Source organism: Sorex araneus, chromosome 7 (genome assembly GCF_027595985.1).
Source record: "Sorex araneus isolate mSorAra2 chromosome 7, mSorAra2.pri, whole genome shotgun sequence".
NCBI lineage: Eukaryota > Metazoa > Chordata > Mammalia > Eulipotyphla > Soricidae > Sorex > Sorex araneus.
The window spans coordinates 68,727,239-68,746,891 of NC_073308.1; the positions used below are offsets into that span (position 1 = coordinate 68,727,239).

A 19,653-nucleotide genomic window follows, 5' to 3' on the forward strand; every position below is an offset into this window, starting at 1 on the left:
AACTGTATAGGTACACTATAGGGCCCTGGAAACCGCAGCCAAATCACTGGTGGGTCTCTTGAAACACTCAAAGACTGATGCAAAGCCTCCGTGGGCTGTGGCTCACCCTGAATGCTCATTCATGCTCGAGAGAATGTAAAGGTCACTTGAGAAAACAACCCAGCATCTTCTTCTCCTTTTCTTTCCTTTTTGTCCCCCCTCCTTGGTCTTTGATCCACACCCAGTTGTGCTCAGGACTTACTCCTAGCTCTGTGCTCGGAGATCACTCCTGACAGACTGGGGAATCCTACAGGGCACCATGGATGCAACCCTACTCAGCTGCATGCAAGGCCGGCGCCCTACTATGCTTCTGGCCCCCGAAGTGAAAGTTTTTTTAAAAAAGACCGAATTGCCTAATAGATATAAAAAATAAAAGCAAAATTAGAAAATGACTATTACAATCATTACAACTGATTCTGGCCAAAAAAAAAAAAAAAAAGGAAAAGAAAAGGAAAGGAAAGAAAAGAAAAGAAAAGAAAAGAAAAAAAGAGAAAAGAAAAGAATATTAAGAAGAAGAAGTGCTAAAGCCCAGGGTGGAGAAGTGCTAAAGTTTTTTTTAAAAAGACCAAATTGCCTAATAGATATAAAAAATAAAAGCAAAATTAGAAAATGACTATTACAATCATTACAACTGATTCTGGCCAAAAAAAAAAAAGGAAAAGAAAAGAAAAGGAAAGGAAAGGAAAGGAAAGAAAAGAAAAGAAAAGAAAAGAAAAGAAAAGGAAAGAAAAGAAAATTAAGAAGAAAAAGTGCTAAAGCACAGGGTGGAGGCAGAGGAGTAGCTCAGGAGAACATTCTGGAGTGTGTTTGTGGTTGGGGGGCGGGAGGACAAGCTACGCTCACCTGGGCATCTGAGCAGCAGGCAGCACAGGCCCAGGCCATGCGCAGTTCTGGGCGCTCTGTTCAGTCCTGACGGCCATTGTCCACGGCCCCACACGTTCGGCTCCTGCTCATCCGGCCTTTCGGACCCAGGGCTTGGACCAGCGTGGGCCGCGGCTCCAGTCCGGGCGATGGGATGACACCGCGGGCCTGCAGACTGCAGAGGGTGGGGCTTACGGGGTGTGGAGCTCTGGGGTCACCTCCAGAGAGCCGCGCTGCTCTGCTCATCGCCGGGGGTCCGTGTCCCCCAGGCCACGGCTGACCTCCAATGAGTGACCCCGCTGCGCGCGGCTCCGGGTTCTCTCTCTGCCGTCTGGCATCATCCCCCGCGCTTTTCCCCTGAAAACTGCCGGCCCCAGCCCAAGACTGGAGTTTCCACTCTGTGGTGTGGCGCTTAAGCAACTTGACACAACGTCCCCCCTGTGCGCCTTCCTCGGGGCGGGAAAGGCAAGGACCCCCGCCCCTCCCGTCTCTCCCTGCCCACCCTGGCACAGCCCGGCCTGTTCTCAGGAAGCGCGCAGGAGGAAAGGAGGACCGGCTGCGTGTTCTGTGCTCACAGAAACCTTACCGAGAATTTCCTGTGCGCTGCAATGGAGCAAAAGCTGGTACCCAGGCGGCCACCTAAAGAAGTCAGGCCCATGCCCGCGCGGGGACCGGCTCTTGACCCCGCCTGCAGAGTTCTGGCGGGGGTCCCACAGACACTGCGCTTCTCTCCAGAGCCCAGAGAGCTTGCGAGACCCTTCTCGCAGCCTGATGTTAAAAATGACCTTGTGTGGTGCAGGGTGAGGGGTGAGGGGCTAGTGCTGCCTTGCTCTAATGGGTTTTTTTCTTTTGGGGATTCCCAATGGTGTCCAGGAAGGGGGGCAGCTAATGCGCTTTGGGAAGGGGGTGGCCACACCCGGTGATGCTCAGGGCTTACTCTTGACTCTATGCTCAGGAATCAGTTCCGGCGGTGCCCAGGGTCTGTATGGGGTGCCTGGGATTTAACCTGGCTCTGATATGTTCGAGGCAAGGGCCCTCCCTGCTCTGCTATTTCTCCATCTCCCTCCTGCCCCCCCTCCCCCGGGGCTTCTTTTTGGTTTGATCACCTGCAGGTGCTCAGGCGCTACTCCTGGCTCTGTGCTCAGGAGTGACTCCTAATGGTGCCTGGAGCTCTACTTGTCTGTCCCTTTAATGTGGTCATATTTCTAAATACACACATGATATTGTGTGTATCATGTATGTTGGACCCAACTTAGGGAGGCTAGGAAGCGGCTAATCAGAACTCTACGTCAGACCTGCTTTTCCCCATCCCCTCCAATAGGCACAGAGATTTCCCTCGAAACAACAGTCCAAAACTAGAATAACGGGGCTGGAGCGATAGCACAGCGGGTAGGGCGTTTGCCTTGCACGCGGCCGACCCCGGTTCGAATCCTAGCATCCCATATGGTCCCCTGAGCACCGCCAGGGGTAGTTCCTGAGTGAAGAGCCAGGAGTAACCCCTGTGCATCGCCGGGTGTGACCCAAAAACAAAAACAAAAAAAAAAAAAGAAAAAGAAAACTAGAATAAGAACCAAGCTGATGTCAGAAACTTGGCGTTTAAATGAATTTTCAACAGGGAGTCAAGTGTGATGGCCTGTTAAGCTCCAATTAGATTTTTAATGTTCAGTTTTCTGCTTTGCTGCCATTTTTGAAGAGACCCCTTGGAAATCCTTCATAAGTATGTGTATTTGCTGTGAGCCAGGGAATTATGTTGAATAACCGGCTGTTGGAATGCCTGGCACAAGAAGTTAAGAGGATGCTGGTTACAACGTCCCTTGTAGTTTTCTGAAAAAAAAAAAAAAAGAAGTAAACTAGCGACGTGCATTTTTGACAGAGATATATACATACATATACACATGTCTGCATGTAAACTTACATATATGTAGCATGAACGTAATATTTACGCATTCAGTTCCGCGCTTGCCAACAGTGCATCCAGTGAACGCGTTAACAGCGGAGATGTATGTTGACCAACGCACATACATAAACATGTCTTTACACACGCCGCACGACACAGCAGGGCTGCCCGGAGTTGCACGCGGAGTCCGCGGAATCTTAGCCCAGCGCCCTGCCGGCCAAGTCTGGGGGCGCCGACTCCGTTCCCGGCGCGACCTCCCCGACCCCCAGGGCGCCCGGCCAGGGCGGCGCGCGGAGGGAAGGTGCGGGGCGCGGCGCGCGGAGGTCCCGGGGCGCCCGTCGGCGGCCGTTGGGCAGCAGGTGCCGCGGGGCGCACGCGCATGCGCGGTTAGCAGTCGCTGCTGGGCGGCCGCCGGCGGCGTTGGTGTGCGAGACGCCGGCACCAAGTGGCAGCGACTCGGACATCTGAGCTGCCACCGCCGAGACGGGCCCGCCAGGCAGGTGCGTGCGCCGCGGGCCACTCGGCCGCAGGGGCCGGACGGGGTGGGGGGCGGCGCCGCTTCTCCCACCTGTCCCCCGACAGGGCGCCCGGCCGCGCCCCTCTCCCGGCTGGACGCTGGGCTGGGGGCATCCTCCGCTGCCCGCACCGGGTCGGTCGGGGCTCCCGGTGGGCGCGGGGCTCTCCCCGCCCCCGGCCCGGCCTGCGGGCACCCCGGGACGCCGGGGCCGTTACTGCAGCGGTTACCTGCGCCGCCCCGTTCCACGCTCTCCCCAAGGCTGGAAGGGGAGCCCCAGGCGCATCGGGGCGCTGCCCTGCCCGCCGCCCTGAGTCGCCAGAGCGCGCTCCCTGCCCGAATCGGCCCCGGGCGGACCCCCGGCAGACCCCGGGCAGACTCCCGGCAGACCCCCAGCAGACCCCCGGCAGACCCCGGGCGCCGCCGGCACCGCGCCCAGGCAGGCGATGCCGGGAGCCAGGTGTGCGCGCCGGGGGACCGCGCGCCAGGGCTGGCTGGAACCTCGCGAAACCCTCATTACGGGAGACTCATTATCGCCTAAAGCCTGTTTACGATTAGACACTTTGGTTGCTTTTATTTATAGCTGCGGTCCCACGCTACCAGGAGAGGCACGGGCCTGGGGTTTCCAAGCCAAACGGCCGCCAAGCTGGGGCGCGGGTGGGCAGACCCCAGGGACAGAGCAAGACTCACATTCCAGGTGTTCCTGTAGCTGCCTTGAACTTTTTCTTTTCTTTTTTAACGCACCGACGCTCTGGTGCTGTGTTTCGGGCCACACGTGGCGACGCTCAGGGCTTCCTCCGGGCCCGGCGCTGGCCTCAGGGGACCGCACCGGGTGCCAGGGATTGAACCCTGGCAAGGCATGTGCCCTACCCGCTGTCCCAGCCCTCCTAACTCCATCTTTCCCTTCGTTTCTCTGCCTTTCCTTTTCCTTCTCTTAGCTGCCAAACAAATAACATTTAGGTCCTGTGGTCATTTTAGGGGAAAACCCCAAACACACACTCTGGGTCTTCAGGTCTGATCTCTTTCCCCAGATGAGTTTCGCTTTCCCATCTAGTTGACTAGATCCTCCCGCCAGAAGACTGGATCTCTGTGTTCTTCTGGAGCACGGGAATCCAGAAGATTCAGTGGGTAAATGAGACTCTTTATCGCGTGGGGACGGTGTTAGGTGATCAGGACCTGGAGCTGCCTAGCTGGGCTGTGGGTTCCTGGGCTTGTTTCCTGTGCCCGGTAAGCTTTAGGGCTCCACACCAGCGCTGCGATTGTGGATTGTGGATGTAAATGACACTTTCTTTAAGGCCTTTAAGCTCTTTCCCCCTCTCCCTCCCCAAGGGAACAAAAGGCCAGAGGGTTTTTTTTGTTTTTTTTTTTTGCTTTTTGGGTCACACCTGGCTATGCACAGGGGTTACTCCTGGTTCTACACTCAGGAATTACTCCTGGCAGTGCTCAGGGGACCATATGGGATGCTGGGATTCGAACCCGGGTCGGCCGCGTGCAAGGCAAACGCCCTACCTGCTGTGCTATAGCTCCAGTCCCAGGGTTGTTTTTTTTTTTTTTTTTTTTTGCCTTTTGAGTAGCAGCACAGGACACTGGTCTCGCCCCCAGCTGGTGTGTACTTGGTGACATAGTTCAGTGGCTGAGTGCCCACGCAGCAGAGACTTGAGATCAGAGGTAATTTTTTCAACACCATCTTGTGGCAGACCCGCAGGCAGTCACCGGGAGTTGAACCCAGCGGCAGGAAGGGCGGCAGGGAGCCTGGGAGTGTGGGCATGGCGGGGAGGGGGAGAGGGACAACCAATGGTCTTAGGGGCACAGAATTGAGACTGAGGACTGAGAACTGCCACGTGGCCCCGCAGGTAGTGCTCAGCCTGTGAGGGCCTCAGCCTGAGCTGCCGGGCAGGAGACTGGCCAGTGCACAGGGGAGAGGCGGGGCCGACTGGCCTTTCCTAGAAGTAGGGACTATGGTTAGGCTGAGGCCTGCAGGTAGGACCCGCTAAGAAATTCCGAGTTGTGGGGCCGGAGCGATAGCACAGTGGGTGGGTGCTTGCCTTGCACATGGCCAAGCCGAGTTTGATTTCTGGCGTCCCGCCTGTTCCCCCAGCACTGCCAGGAGTGGTCCCCGACTCACTGAGCATCAGTGACTCCCAAGCATTGCCAGGTGTAGCCTCCAAACTCTTCCAATGAAAGAAAGAATGTGTTTTGTCACCAGTGGCCTCGAAGGGAGGGGAAGCAACCGTGACTGTTACTGGACTCGTGGTTCTCTGGTGGGAGGAATCCAGGGGCTAGTGGGAGCAGGTTTGGGGGGCCAGGCCCAGTTCCCAGTCGTTAGTAGTGATTGGGGGCTGACAGCGGTTCTCCTGCAGTGAGACCTGGCCCGACTTTGCAAGTTGAAGCCAAGGGTAAGTGTAATCATGTAAGAAGAGAACCAAAGAGAGAGCAGGGGAAGGAGGGCACTTGCCTGGGGCGTGGCTACCTCCCAAGACCCTAGTTCCAATAGCCCATATGCACCCGAGTGGCCAGAGGTCACTCCTGTACTCACAGGACCAGAAGTAGCCCCTGAGCACCATTGTGACCCAGATCCCCACTCCAAAGAGAGCCTTGGGACTGGAACTCCCAGGAACTGCTCAGCTCCCAGCAGATGGGCCCCTGCCCTGGACCACGTCACCTCTTTGAAACGAAGAGATGCCCGAGAGTACTGTGGGTAAGGTGATTACTCTAACCTGACTTTGATCCTCAGCACCCCACAGCCCCTGAGACCACCAGGAGTGATCCCTGAGCACAGAGCCAGGAGTAAGCCCTGAACCCCACGCGTGTGGCCTAACCCCCACTCCCTTTCCCCAAAACAGGAGGTATCTTTTTTTTATATAAAGAAATCTGGACTCTATTCAAAAGAGAATATGAGTCCATGGACCAGATTTTTAAAAGGGAGTGAGATTAATTTACATTTTATATTTACACCCCCCCTCCAGTGACTTATCATTGGTATGACTGTAATGGGATGTGTCTGTCACGGGCGCCACCACATGTGAAAGATCACCCCCAGCCCCCATCTTTCCCTCTCTGACCACCTGTGTTCACTGAACCCCGGGCATCATTTTGTTGTTTCTGCACTTCTGACTGCCTTCCTTACTCATATTCCACACATGAGCGAGACCTTCCAGTGATTCTTTCACTTGCTTATTCACACAGCACACCTCTGATTCCACCCATTTTATCCCAAGAGACACAAATTCATCTTTTTTAATGACAGTCACATCCCATAGAGTAGATAGACCAACAGTCCCTTACTGAGTGACTGCCAAAATTTAAAGGGTCATGCAAATATAAGGTTATATTTTGAAGTTAATATTAATGTATCTTGAAGCTGTTTTAAAATCTATGCTGGAAAGGGGTGTGTGTGTGTGTGTGTGTGTGTGTGTGTGTGTGTGTGTGTGTGTGTGTGTGTGGTGCCAGGGATCAAACCCATGACCTTACATAGGCAAAGCAAGTGATCAAACCCATGACCTTACACAGGCAAAGCAAGTGTTCTTTCACTGAGATGCATCCCTAACTCCTTTGCTGAAGAGAGTTTTAAAGACCATTTAGCCAACAGTATGTGTGCAAAAAACATATTTTCCAAATACGTAGATAGAGGACTTTTTTTTTTTTTTTGCTTTTTGGGTCACACCTGGCTATGCACAGGGGTTACTCCTGGCTCTACACTCAGGAATTACTCCTGGTGGTGCTCAGGGACTACATGGGATTCTGGGAATCGAACTCAGGTCGGCCGCGTGCAAGGCAAACACCCTACTCGCTGTGCTATTGCTCCAGCCCCAATATAGGACTTTTAAAATCTAAAACCCATACAAATTGGAATATATCAAAAGTTTGAAGTATCATTAAAAATATATTCTTGTTTTATATTTCATAGACCTAGAACTACCATGTTATTTAGCTAGGATCAAATTATTAGACCATCAGGGGCCGGAGAGGTAGTATAGGGGTTAAGGCACTTGGCTGAAATGCGGTGGTCGCAGTTTGAACTCCTGGCACTGCAGAGCCCAAGTGTCCCCCCCCCTCCAATCGAGCCAGGAGTGATCCTGGAGCACTGAGCCAAGAGTCAGCACCAAGCATTGCTGCAATAGCTATGACTCCCAGAGCCTTCGTCTGGGGATAGAGGCAAAAATCCCAGCCGGAGCCTGAGCCTGCCCCCCTCTGGTTGGCTGTTCCTGGCCAACTTACTGTCTCCTGACCCTATGGAACTGTGGTAGGTTTACCGAGAGTGTCAGAGAGGTTGGCATTAGTGTCTTGAAACACAGTAAGAACTTCCTGCTCTTGTTCTTGCCTCTTTCCCTTTTCATTCTTCCTAATGCCTGAAGCTTCCTTTGTCCTTAACCTAGGAAATCAGGGCTCCGTGCCCTGGCCCCCTCACTTTGTGTCCATTCCTCTGACTCTCCTGCAGTCCCCTGAGACAACCTTTACACCTAGTTTGCTTTCCTCTGGCTTGTTACAGTTATTACACCCTGGGCATTGGTTTAGTATGGAAGCTTCTGCAGGTGGTGATGGTGGTGGTGGGGAGGCATGTATGTTCCGCTGATTCCTGCAAACTCAGCAGCAAACCAGAGTACCTGGCACATAAGAGACAATCAAAATGTTTGTTAAGTGAAGTCATGAGTGATGAATTTCATTATCCGCTGACTTTCTCGAAACGTTAGCCATCGCAGAATGACTCCATCCCTGATGCACAGGAGACAGTCTCAGAGGAGAACCCACTAGTACTGTTTCTCCTCCTTCCCCGTGCTCCGTGCAAACGAATTTTCTTGAGGTGCTACAGCGCCAGACAATGCCAAAAATACCCTCTTGTTCTGGTGAAAATTAGTCTGGTTTTATTTGTGTGATGTGACAGCACAAAACTTTTTCATCTGAATTTCCTGACGCTAACCTGTCTAGACAAGTAAATCATGAACTGAGCTGTTGAAAGTTGTCTGGAGCAAGAGTCTGAAACAGCTGCTGGTAAGAACTCTAATTCATCCACGTTGAGTGGTAGAATGAAAACAACTTATTGCTGCTTGCACGCTTGCATCAGAACACGGCAGACTTTCTCAAGACCATCGTGTCGCTCGCCCATAGGAATTGTCAACAATGTGCCCTTACTATTGAGGATTTCTGCGAGAAACGTTGATATCATTAGTTCTTGCTCCTAAAACCAGGGTAAAAGACCTCTATTCTATGGAGACTCAGCCCAGACATTTTCCTAGGAGCTAAATTCTGGAGAAGGATATATTTCCACTCCACAGATGTTGTAGGTTTTTGCAAATACTGGGAAACTCCCCCCTACACCCCTCCCCCCACACACACTTGTTCACTGGCCGCCTCCTAACTGCCTAGGGAGCCTCCTGCTGAATTCACTACAGCACATGATCTCCGTCCCTGCAACCCTTTCTCCTGTCACCCCTGCACTGCCACGCGTTGTGGGAAGGACCTGCTCCGCTTTCCCAGCCCCCGGGCCCTCAGGAGCCGGGTTCCAGTCTCGCCCAAGCTCAGACTCCCTGTCTCTCTGGTGTTGGACACGTTGCTGTGGGCTGTTCTTTTGGAGCTTCATAGATGCTTCTCCCAACTGTGGGATTTGTATCCCACATACATTTAAGAAAATAATATCATGTTTGCAATGACAGTATCCCCCCCACACACACACCCGCAGTGGAACCGGGTAGTTGAAGGGAGGCTGAAGGGAACAAAGGCCCTGCAGGGACGTCCCAGGTTCCCTGCCTTGGGCCGAACTGCAAGCCCCACACTTCTCGGGCAGGAAACGGGCCAGTTGTACCATCGCCTCTCCTGGTTCTCCATCCTTCACTCAGGCTAGTGCGACATGCTGGCCTTTCTCTGGGTCCCTCCTCACCGGCGTCACACCTAACTCCCAGCAAAATACAGTCCGTTCTCTGCCCACTCCCACACTAGCAGTGGCCCCGCCCCGTGTGCAGGGTCTCTCAGAGGCGCTGCCCCCTGCACAGGAGGCTGAGCGTGACTTTCTCCCCCGAGTGAGCCACGCTTCGCCGTTGGTGGTTTGGCCCGTGGTGTGGGCGGGATCCTTTGCGGGGCCGGCAGAGCCTGGGAGAAAGGCTTCCCTGCTGGGCCCCGGTCGCTCCTGCTGCACTGTGCTGTGCTCGGGCCCAGGATGTGCAGAGGGCGGGCACGGGAACCCCCCGCAGGGGCCTCTTTCCTGCTCAGCACCAAGGCACCCAGCAGGAATCGAGGAGCATCCTCGGCTGGCCTGGCCTGGGTTTAGTACAGGTGCCAGGAGGGAAGGCAGGTGGCACCAGCATCGAATACCACACCTCAGACCCCGTCCACAAATTCCTGTTAAAACCACGTCAAAGCAAGCAACCCAAAGAGGGGGATGCCTTGGGAAAGGAACCCAGAAAACACGCACACAGAAAACTCCCGCCGGATTCTCCCATTCCCTGGACACGCATTTTCCCATTTATTTGTGTCTTCCTAATTTCTGTTAGCAATATTGTTGGTTTTCAGCGTGCAAGACTTCTGTTTCTGCTCACATTTGTTACTGGTCTTTTTCTTTTTAAGGCTGTTGTCAATGGAAGTGCTTTCTGAGTTGTCTGTTCATTGTGATAAATGCAAATAAAGCTATGGTGTACTGGTTTATGTCCTAAAATTCCAAGAGATTCCTTTATTCTAAAAGGCTTTTTTGGGGAGCTGGGGGGAAGTGGGTGGAACTAGGTTTTCCTTCATAGAAGATAGTGTTGTAAGAGAATTTTGCATTTTTTAATTTTTTTTAAATTTGATTGAATCACCGTGAGATAGTTACAAGCTTTCATGTTTGGGTTACAATCTCACAATGACCAAACACCCATCCCTCCACCAGTGCACATTCCCCACCACCAATATCCCAGGTATACCCCCCTTTCCCATCCTCCCCCTGCCTCTATGGCAGACAATATTCCCCATACTCTCTACTTTGGGGCATTATAGCTTGCAACACAGACACTGAGAGGTCATCATGTTTGGTCCATTATCTACTTTCAGCAGAATTTTGCAACTTTTAATTAGGCTGTCTTTCACATCTCCCTCTTGCCTAGTTACTCTCACTTGGACTGAGTAGAAAAGAATTAAACCATGTAGAAAACCATGAGGAGGAGAAAAAACATGAACAGGTGGCCTAGTTTTGTTCCAGGGGGTTAGAGGAAAGATCTCAGTCTTGCATCATTAAGATGGTATCAGTTATTGGATTTTTCATAGAGGGCCTTTATTATGTTGAGGAAGTTTCTAATACAAGTTTATCAACTGTTTCTGTGATAAAGGATGATAAAAGGATGCCAAATCTTGTCATGTTCTGTTTCTACACCAAATGAGACAATTATTTCTTCCCTTCCCACCTCCATTTGGGATCACCTGAGTTGAATTTCCTAAGTTGCAAAGGTGGTAACTGCTCACTGCCCTGTCACTGGTGGTGGCCCTGAATCCTGTAACCCTTTTAGTGCTTTAATTCTGCTACAATTGGGTTATAGCAAAATACTGTCACGGCAAGTTGTGATCATATACTTTCTCTTTTTGGTATTTATATACAAATATATTTAGGTTTCATGATAAGATTTTCAGTTGTATGTTTACATATCTCAATGGCATTGTAATTTTTTTTTTTTTTTTTGCTTTTTGGGTCACACCCAGCGATGCACAGGGGTCACTCCTGGCTCATGCACTCAGGAATCACCCCTGGCGGTGCTCAGGGGACCATATGGGATGCTGGGATTTGAACCCAGGTCGGCCACGTGCAAGGCAAACGCCCTACCCGCTGTGCTATCGCTCCAGCCCCTGGCATTGTAATTTATTTTTTAAGAAAATGATTTAAACCTTTCAGAATCATGCAGCATTTTCCTGGGGGTTTTTTGGGGGGTGGTCCCTGTGTGATATGAGTTTGAGTTTCTCAGACTTTGGTTATGGTTTTGCTCCACTGTCTCTGGGTTTAGGGGGACAGCTGTAAAATTGGTGTTCGTGAGACTTGAAGTCTGTATTTTCACTCATTTAAAGCATGGCTTAAATAATTTTGATGAGTTTGTATTAAAAGCTAGCCTAGATTACAGAAAGTATTCGGGAGGAATTATTCTTTGTAAGCCTACCTGCATGTTTTTTTCTCACCTTAATTTTTATTTTCACTTCAGAGACAATCAATATGCGTTTCCAAGGCCTTTGGCTATGTTTGGGTCTTCTATTCACCTCAGTTAATGCAGAATCTGTGGATGATGGTGTTGAGATAGAAGACTTTGACGAAAAGTCAGAAGAGATTGATGGGAATGAAGGTGAATACTCCCCCGAGGTGAGATTATTAAGAAATGAGCTATAAACTCTTCCTTTACGCACTGGGAGTCAGGAAGACCTGGCTGCCTAAGACTGATCTCTGTCCTAAAGGTGTTGAGTTTCTAAATAAGTAGAGAACCATGGCTCTGCTCGAACCAGCTGATGCTCATCTTGTGCAGTGCCACCGGCTGTGGGACATGCACACAGCATGTCACAGTTTCCTCACCAGGAATCACGGCGAAGGTGTCCTGGCGAGAGAGAGGGGACTGTCCCTAGCAGAAGGACAAAGGACTTAAGCTAAAAAAAGGATTTTCCACCTGGTTCCTGACCCTGTGTGCCCTTTTCAGATAAAAGCAAAGGTGACTCTGGCTTTGCTACAAGTAAAATCAGTATCTTTTATTTCCCCGAGGAGAGAATATTCTAAGTCGGAGAATGACTGAGAAAGGAGGTGTGAGGGGAGGGACTTACTCCCGCTTTCTCTCTCCACAGAGCTCAGGGCTGTGGTTTGAGCTGCTGTCTAACAGGAATTCCCCAGAAAATTTGATAGAGATTTGGACACTCTGACGATCCTTAAAAGCGCTCACACACAAACATTTAGGGGTTGGAGTGATAACACAGGGTTAAGTCTCTTACCTTGCATGCGGCTGGCCCATGTCACTGCCAGTTCCTGGCACATGCCCACGTGAAACTCCGAACACTACCCATGTGGCCTGTACCTTCCCCAGTCCTGTAGGGCCCAAGAGCTGACGGGAACCGTGGGGAGGGGTACGCCAGGAGCCCCTCCCTCCACCCCAATAAGAAAGATTTATCTGTAATCAGAGTGGTTTTTTGTTTTTGTTTTTGTTTTTTACTTTTTGGGTCACACCCAGCGATGCTCAGGAGTTGCTCCTGGTTTTGTACTCAGGAACTACCCCTGGCCGTGCTTGGGTGACCATATGGGATGCTGGGAATCGAACCCAGGTCGGCTGCGTGCAAGGCAACGCCCTACCCGCTGTGCTATCACTCCAGCCCCTGAAATCAGAGTTTTTCCAGTAATATTTTTGGTGCTGAGAGACATCCGTGGCGTGTGCCATACTGGCTACAGGCGAGTCCCAGAGAAGGACCATGAGAGCACTGGCATGAGAGCACTGGCATAAGGCTTCTCCCGGAATCACTTCTGGTGGGGGTCTGACTCGGCAAACTCGGTGTTGGTCAGTTGTTCGAGGTGCTTGTTCTTTCTCCTGTTACTATTCCAGTTCGACAAGGTGTTTTGTGCACACCCTATCCCTGTGGCCTGCAGAGAGGCGGACATGCACGTGCCCCCCACGGGGTGCCACTCCTGCAGGGTGCCCTGGGGGAGGGGTACTAGCACTGGCAGCTGACGCTCCTCACTGGTGTTGGGGATCGCTCAGAAACGTGGTTAGGCTGCGGTTTTGAGGCTTCTCGAGTCACAGGCCACCAAGTGTATGTAATGGCACCATGCTGCTGGTGAGGGGGCTGGGCTGGGAAGGGCACTCCTGTGACACCGGAGCCCATCTGATGCCAGAACCCACGGGACCTGGCACCCACCGGAGGCTGGAGCCCGGGTGCTTGCCCCGTCATGGCTGCCAGGGCCAGAGACAGCTCAGGGAGCACCACTGGGGGTGGCCCGGGAGCCAGAGCAGCACTGAGCACGGCCCCCGCCGTCCCGCTGCCCTCCAGAGGGCCCGGCTGCGTGTGCTCCCAGAGGAGCGCCACCTGAGGGCAGGGCGCTCGGCCCTGCTGGGGGTGCCTGGAACTGTGTTTCGCGACTGACTTTCCTCCTTTGGGGAAAACGAGGACAGGGGCCGCTGCAGCCTTTCCCCTAAAGACCCAAGAGAACTTTCTAGTCAGCCACGTCGCAGGGAGTCAGAAGGACCCAGTGTTTCACTCGGGACAGTTTCCTTCCACGAGGGGCTGGTGCACCCCTGCCCCAGAGCTGCCACCCTGGCCTTAGCGGGACGGTCTTCCTCCTCCTCCTGTCCGTCTGTCCATCAGTTCCCCTCCATTATTTTCCCTGCAGCGCTGGGGACACACAGCCTGAGCGCGTCCCTGTAAGTGCCCGGGTTATCTAACTGGCCACGCTGTGCTGCCTCTCTCTCCCGCTGCGTCGCGGTGGGCGAAGGGGCACAGGCCTGACACAGACTGGGAGCAGTTAGGGCATGCCCTGCCGTCGGCCTCCTCGCCCTGCCCCGCGCTGCCGCGGTGGAAACGGGGCCCCGGCATCTTTGCTGGGCTGGGCATCCTCCAGTAACCATCCCTGGCTTCTGAGTTTCCCAGGACGTTTCCACTGGCCTCGAGCCCCACAGTAGTAAATAGGAGTTAATTCTACGCGGCCACATGTTTACAAACTTTTTTTTTTTTTTTTAAATCTTGCATGCTTTCAATCAGGCTAGTTCCTCGGCTTCTCATCTTTATTCCCAGATGTTGTTGCCTGTTAGAATGTTAGAATCCTTCCAAGGGCACGTCAACCATGACGGTGTCTAATTAATTACTTACCTCCTATTCTCCTGTGAGGAGCCCCCAAGCCTCTGTGTATGTAAGCTGGCCCCCCACCCCCACCATAACTAGACTTTCGTATTAACTCATATTCTCACCACTAAGATGCAAAATGTAGACATCAGAGATCATGCGCCCATGTGTTTTTATTTCCAGTGTATGCATTACATCCTGCTGAGCCAGTGAATTTAATACAAGTATGTGTGGAGATGAGTAACTTCAGCTTCTTTTTTTTATTTTTTAAATCTGTTTTCTAGATTCCATATAAGACACCGCAACCTTTAGGAGAGGTCTACTTTGCTGAAACGTTTGATAGTGGGAAGTTGGCTGGGTGAGTATTTATTCAAGGGTTTGGTTTCATTGATTTGATTCTCTTTTAAAGCCACTGATTATTGGGCTGGGCTGGAGCGATAGCACAGTGGTTGGGCGTTCACCTTTCACACAGCCGACCCAAGTTCGATTCCTCCTCCCCTCTTGGAGAGCCCGGCAAGCTACCGAGAGTATCGAGCCCTCTTGGCAGAGCCTGGCAAGCTACCCGTGCATATTTGATATGTCAAAAACAGTAACAATAAGTCTCTCAATGAGAGACATTACTGGTGCCCGCTCGAACAAATCGATGAGCAACGGGATGACAGTGACAGTGACAGTGATTATTGGGCTATGAAAACTGCCTCTGCTCTAGAACCCTGAAAAGAACTTTAGTACTTTGACAACAAAAGGGGGAGCATGTTTCTGTTATTGATAGAAATGTTTAGTTTGAATGGTTGTTTACCATTCATTTACAGTCTGTACTGAACATATCATTCATATTCAAAGAAAATACATCATTGAATTATGAATGTAAAGCATTTCTCCATTCCTAAGAACAGAGCAGATGATAAGCTCAAGTTACTGTTACATCCTAAATAATGGTACAATAAAAAGCTATTATTATAGGTATAGTATTATAGGTATCCTAAGAGATGTTATAATTTTTGAAGGTCTTTATTACCTTTTTTTCAGTAACAGTGTCCCCCATTTCTTTATTTTTATTTTATTGATGGGGAATCATTTCATAGCTAGAAAATCAAAGATTCTAAGTTTACCTCAACACTAGCCTTGCAGGATAATAGACATCCTTACTTAGCCATTTAGCCAATATTCTTGTTTTGTTTTTCAATGCACAGGGACTATGGGTTGTCTTGTGTTTTGATATTGTATTTATGTATTGTTAGTTTTCTTTTTAATGATAAAGATTTTTTCTTTATTTACAGGTGGGTCTTATCGAAAGCAAAGAAAGATGGCATGGCAGATGAGGAGATGTCGATCTATGACGGTAAAGCTTCTCTTTCAACACTGGGTGGGGCCAGCCTGGGCCAAGTGTGGTAGCTGATGAGACTCTGGTGCTCGTCAGATAACCCGTGTGGGATGCAGCCCCCTGCTCTGTGCTCAGTCCCCTCTGGTCTTTATGGAATCCCCAGTCATTCCGTCTACACCCCAGGTCTGGGGGCGCCACTCCTGTCCAGCTGTCTTCTGCACCCCTGGGTTCCCACCCGGGCACCTGGCTCCAGTCCGAAGCACTGGGTTCCTCCCACCTCCCTCGAGTGCGAACAGGGCCCCCTGCTGTGTCACTGTGGTCAGTGCGGGTTTGCTGGGCGGGTCTGCACGGAAGACTGCCGGGTGCACACACATGCACATCCCGCCTTTCGTCTCAGCCCCTCCAGAGAAAGGAGCCATTCCCCCACACAGCCAGGCTGCAGGGCACAGCACAGCCCAGAACGGCCATGCAAACAGACCCTGTCCAACAGAACGCCCGGCTTAACGCCTCTGACCTACCAGGGCAATGTGCCACTGGCCGTGAGGTTGAGGGAGCCTTTGCTTCACGTCTGGATTTTAGAAGAAGCCACTGGTGAGAGGTTTTAAAAAGAAGATGCAGCTACTTTAAGTCTCCCTCTCACTGGACAAAAACGGTTTGCAGTATTTTCCTACAACTTAAAATGAAACCCCTGTGAGCTAGCCACTATCAAACTTCTTAGCACTCTAGCTGAGTGTGTAATCTTAGTAAATGCGAACATCCCTAAAAATCCATTTTTAGCATATCAGATTTGGTGCTGTTGGGCTGATTTTTCAGCTCCTTGGAAGAAATGTTGAAAATGGAGGATCCTGTAAAGTTCTAGGTGCTGAAACGGTATTTTGGATTTTGGTATTTGCAGAGCTGGCTGTAGGAGAATAGAGAGCAACATGTGATCTCTTTGCAGGAATATTTCATGTTTAGTGTACTTGGCCACAGCTTTTGTTAAGTACCATGAGCAAAACTTATTCTGAGGCAAATCTGTATGATAGGGCAAGTACTAGGGGGAAAATGAGTTTGCATTTGGAGGAATACAAAGGCTTTCAGATAAAGTTATTAACAAAAGAATAGCTGCCAGTGCTTAACTTAAACACCAGTGCTGAAGCAACCCACTTTCAGGCTGTCTTACAAAACCCTGTAAATTCTTTGTAAAATGTTACTTATATTCGACTTTATATTACCTGGTCTAGTCTGGAACTGGGGTAACTTACAAATAGAAAATGATTGCTTAAGTTTGAGAAAAAAAAAAAACAACGACCTCTCATCGGAGAACAGTGTTGCCCCAAGTTTTCTAAAATGAAGCACTGGACACTATGCCATTCTCCCGGCATGCACGGGCGTGTGAAAGGCAGCTGGGCTGTGACGATCCTCCACTGCCAGTTTCCTGAAATTCTAAACAGAATGTTACTTCTGAAAGCAGTGTTTTGGTCAACTCATAGGCAAATTGTGATAATACAGTGTAATGTGAGAGAAGTCAAATTCATCTTTTAAAGAAAAGCATAGTGTAATGAAATGGGGGGGTGGGGAGAGAAGAAAACTTAAAATTAAAAAAAAAAATCACCTCATTTCAAAATTCCCATGAAACTTCGGCGTGTGCTGGCACTGCTGTGTGTGGGCCACACGCTGGCGGGTGCCCGGCGCTGCGGGCGCTGGCGTGCCGGCGGGGACAGTCAGCGTGTCGGGAGGAAGGCGAGGAGGAGAGCAGCCGGGCTCTCAAGTGCCCTTTCCCGAATGCTGCGACCTGACACACGTCTGAAATGAGTCCACTTTTGCTAAATTAAGGTTTTCAATAGCTTCTCTTACTTCTGAAAACTAGAGCATTGTATGCAGATAAGAGGAGGTGGCTGTTTGCCAGAGAGGAGCGGAGAGGGGTCTCGCAGATGCCTTTGGCCTCGCCCTGCGTGGAGTGCTGCCTTGGGCTTGACTCCGGGAGCTTGTTCCTGACACTAACTGCGGGAAATCCCGGGCCTGGCCAAGGTCCAGCATAACACCGGCCAGTGCCCGCTGCGGGTGAGGGCTGAGTCTGGGAGAGCCGATGGACTGTCCCTGTGCCTGGAACTGGGCTGCAGTTTGTGTTTCTGGGAGGTGCCATTGTCAAGATGAAATTCCTCTTTCCCATCACTTCAGCACAGGAAGAGGAGCAGCCCAAATGCCTCACATTTAGAGGTCAATAGACGTAGGCAAAAGGCTCATTTTGTGTCAATGATACTCCTTGTTGCGTGTATTATGTTTTTTGGTTTTTTTTTTTTTTTTTGCCTTTTGGGTCACACCCGGCGATGCACAGCGGTCACTCCTGGCTCTGCACTCAAGAATTACCCCTGGCGGTGCTCAGGGGATCATATGAGATGCTGGGAATCAAACCCGGGCCGGCCACGTGCAAGGCAAATGCCCCACCCGCTGTGCTATCACTCCAGCTCTCATGTATAATGTTTTGATATTTTATTTTTAAAAAAGCAATGCTGTTAGATCCTAACATGACAGACAAGACTTCGTCCCATTATTGATGAAAACACCCATCGGAGAACAAACCAAGCCTTCTGAGCTATAAGGCTAGCCTTCTATCTTCAGGCAGATACTGCAGTGTTTGGCACTTGCTCGTTTCCTATCATTTCAGTTAAGAACACGAAACCACTTTCTGCAAAGGAGTCAGGTATCCCTGCAGCTGCGGAAATGTCCTGATTGAGATCTTTCATTTCCGCCCCCCACAGATCAGTCGTGAAAAAATTTTATGAGTTACAGTGCTGGTGATTAGACTCAGTGTGTCTTGTTCCGTTTGACCACTTTGCTTTCTATTTTAGGAAGATGGGAAATAGAAGAACTGAAAGAGAACCGGGTGCCTGGGGACAGAGGACTGGTGCTGAAGTCGCGAGCGAAGCACCACGCAATATCTGCTATATTAGCAAAACCCTTTATTTTTGCCGATGAGCCTTTGATAGTTCAGTAAGTTTTATTAGAATTTTGAATACTTTCTCTGAAATTCTGTCACGTTTGTTAGCTTGGATTTTGTACATAGCTAGTACATACAAGACTGATAGGTATAAAAATCCAGATTTTCCCTTTTTTATCACTACAATACACAATGCATGTGCATGTATGAGTATCCTGAGGTTTTAGGTGAAAACTAGGTTAGTATAAATATTACATACATATGCTGTAACATGCAAAATTCTTCCTCCATAAATTCTTCAGTGCATGTTAAAATCATTTTAGCTTTTTAAAATTACTTGCTATTGAGATTTTAGCCTCACATTCAGAGAGGAATGGTAACTCTTGATGTTCGACTAGAGGTAGGAGTCCAGGGAAGCAAATTTATTTAACAAAGAACTACAATGGCTAGCCTGTCAAGTGAAGTACACGCCATCATGGACAGCCCCCTTCCCCTCGGAGGACAGAACCAGTTTTATTTTGAAATTGCTTGCATGCATCCTGCTACATCCAGTGTAAAGTGTTCAAGCTTGTTTTACCTGTGCTAGTATAAAACCAGAATAGAGCTATACAAGTCCAGTTACAGTGCAATAAAGTTTGAATTAAAAAACAAGGAGGAAATGCATAAATATTACTTCCTACCTCTTGTCAGAAGAACTAAGTCAGTTCCAGCATAAGGAATATTTTTAAATAGTAACAGTAACAACGCATCTCCCAATGGAGATGTTACTGGGGCCTGCTAGAGCAAATTGATGAGCAACCGGATGACAGACAGTGATACAGTAACAGTGATAGCACTCTATAGTATAGCTTTTTTTTTTTTTTTTTTGCTTTTTGGGTCACACCCAGCGATGCTCAGGGGTTACTCCTGGCTCTGCACTCAGGAATTACTCCTGGCAGTGCTTGGGGGACCATATGGGATGCCAGGGATCAAACCCGGGTCAGCCGCGTGCAAGGCAAACACCCTACCCGCTGTGCTATCGCTCCGGCCCCAGCATTTTTTAAAACTAATATTGCATCCCAGTTTTTTGTTATTTTTGGCTGTTAATGTGTTTGCCTATGGGACGCTTTAGAAAAATTTAAAAATATGGCAATTGCTGCAGTTACCTTAAGTTTTCACTGTGATGCTCTGGCTTAGCATTTTACATTGTCATTTTGAGAAAAGAGTGAAATATTTGTTAACCTGGCCGAGAACACAAACATGAGTGCGGCAGACTCAAGTCCATTGGAGACTCCTCAGGACTGATGCGGGCAGCTCTCTTCCTCCTGCTTTGTTGTGGGACGCAGGCGGCTCAGGCTGTTTCA

At 50.1% G+C, this 19,653-nt stretch overlaps 1 protein-coding gene across 1 annotated transcript in view; it reads left to right on the forward strand.

Moving 5' to 3' along the window:
• Window positions 1–3,216: 3,216 nt before the first annotated feature.
• CLGN (calmegin) overlaps window positions 3,217–19,653 on the forward strand; it is a 30,327-nt gene continuing 13,890 nt past the window's right edge. The window contains exons 1-5 of the mRNA XM_055144669.1: window positions 3,217–3,297; window positions 11,462–11,616; window positions 14,351–14,424; window positions 15,347–15,408; window positions 18,222–18,363. Of these exons, the coding sequence (XP_055000644.1) occupies window positions 11,473–11,616; window positions 14,351–14,424; window positions 15,347–15,408; window positions 18,222–18,363 (422 nt within the window). The 5' untranslated portion in view covers window positions 3,217–3,297; window positions 11,462–11,472. The remainder of the gene's footprint in view (window positions 3,298–11,461; window positions 11,617–14,350; window positions 14,425–15,346; window positions 15,409–18,221; window positions 18,364–19,653) is intronic.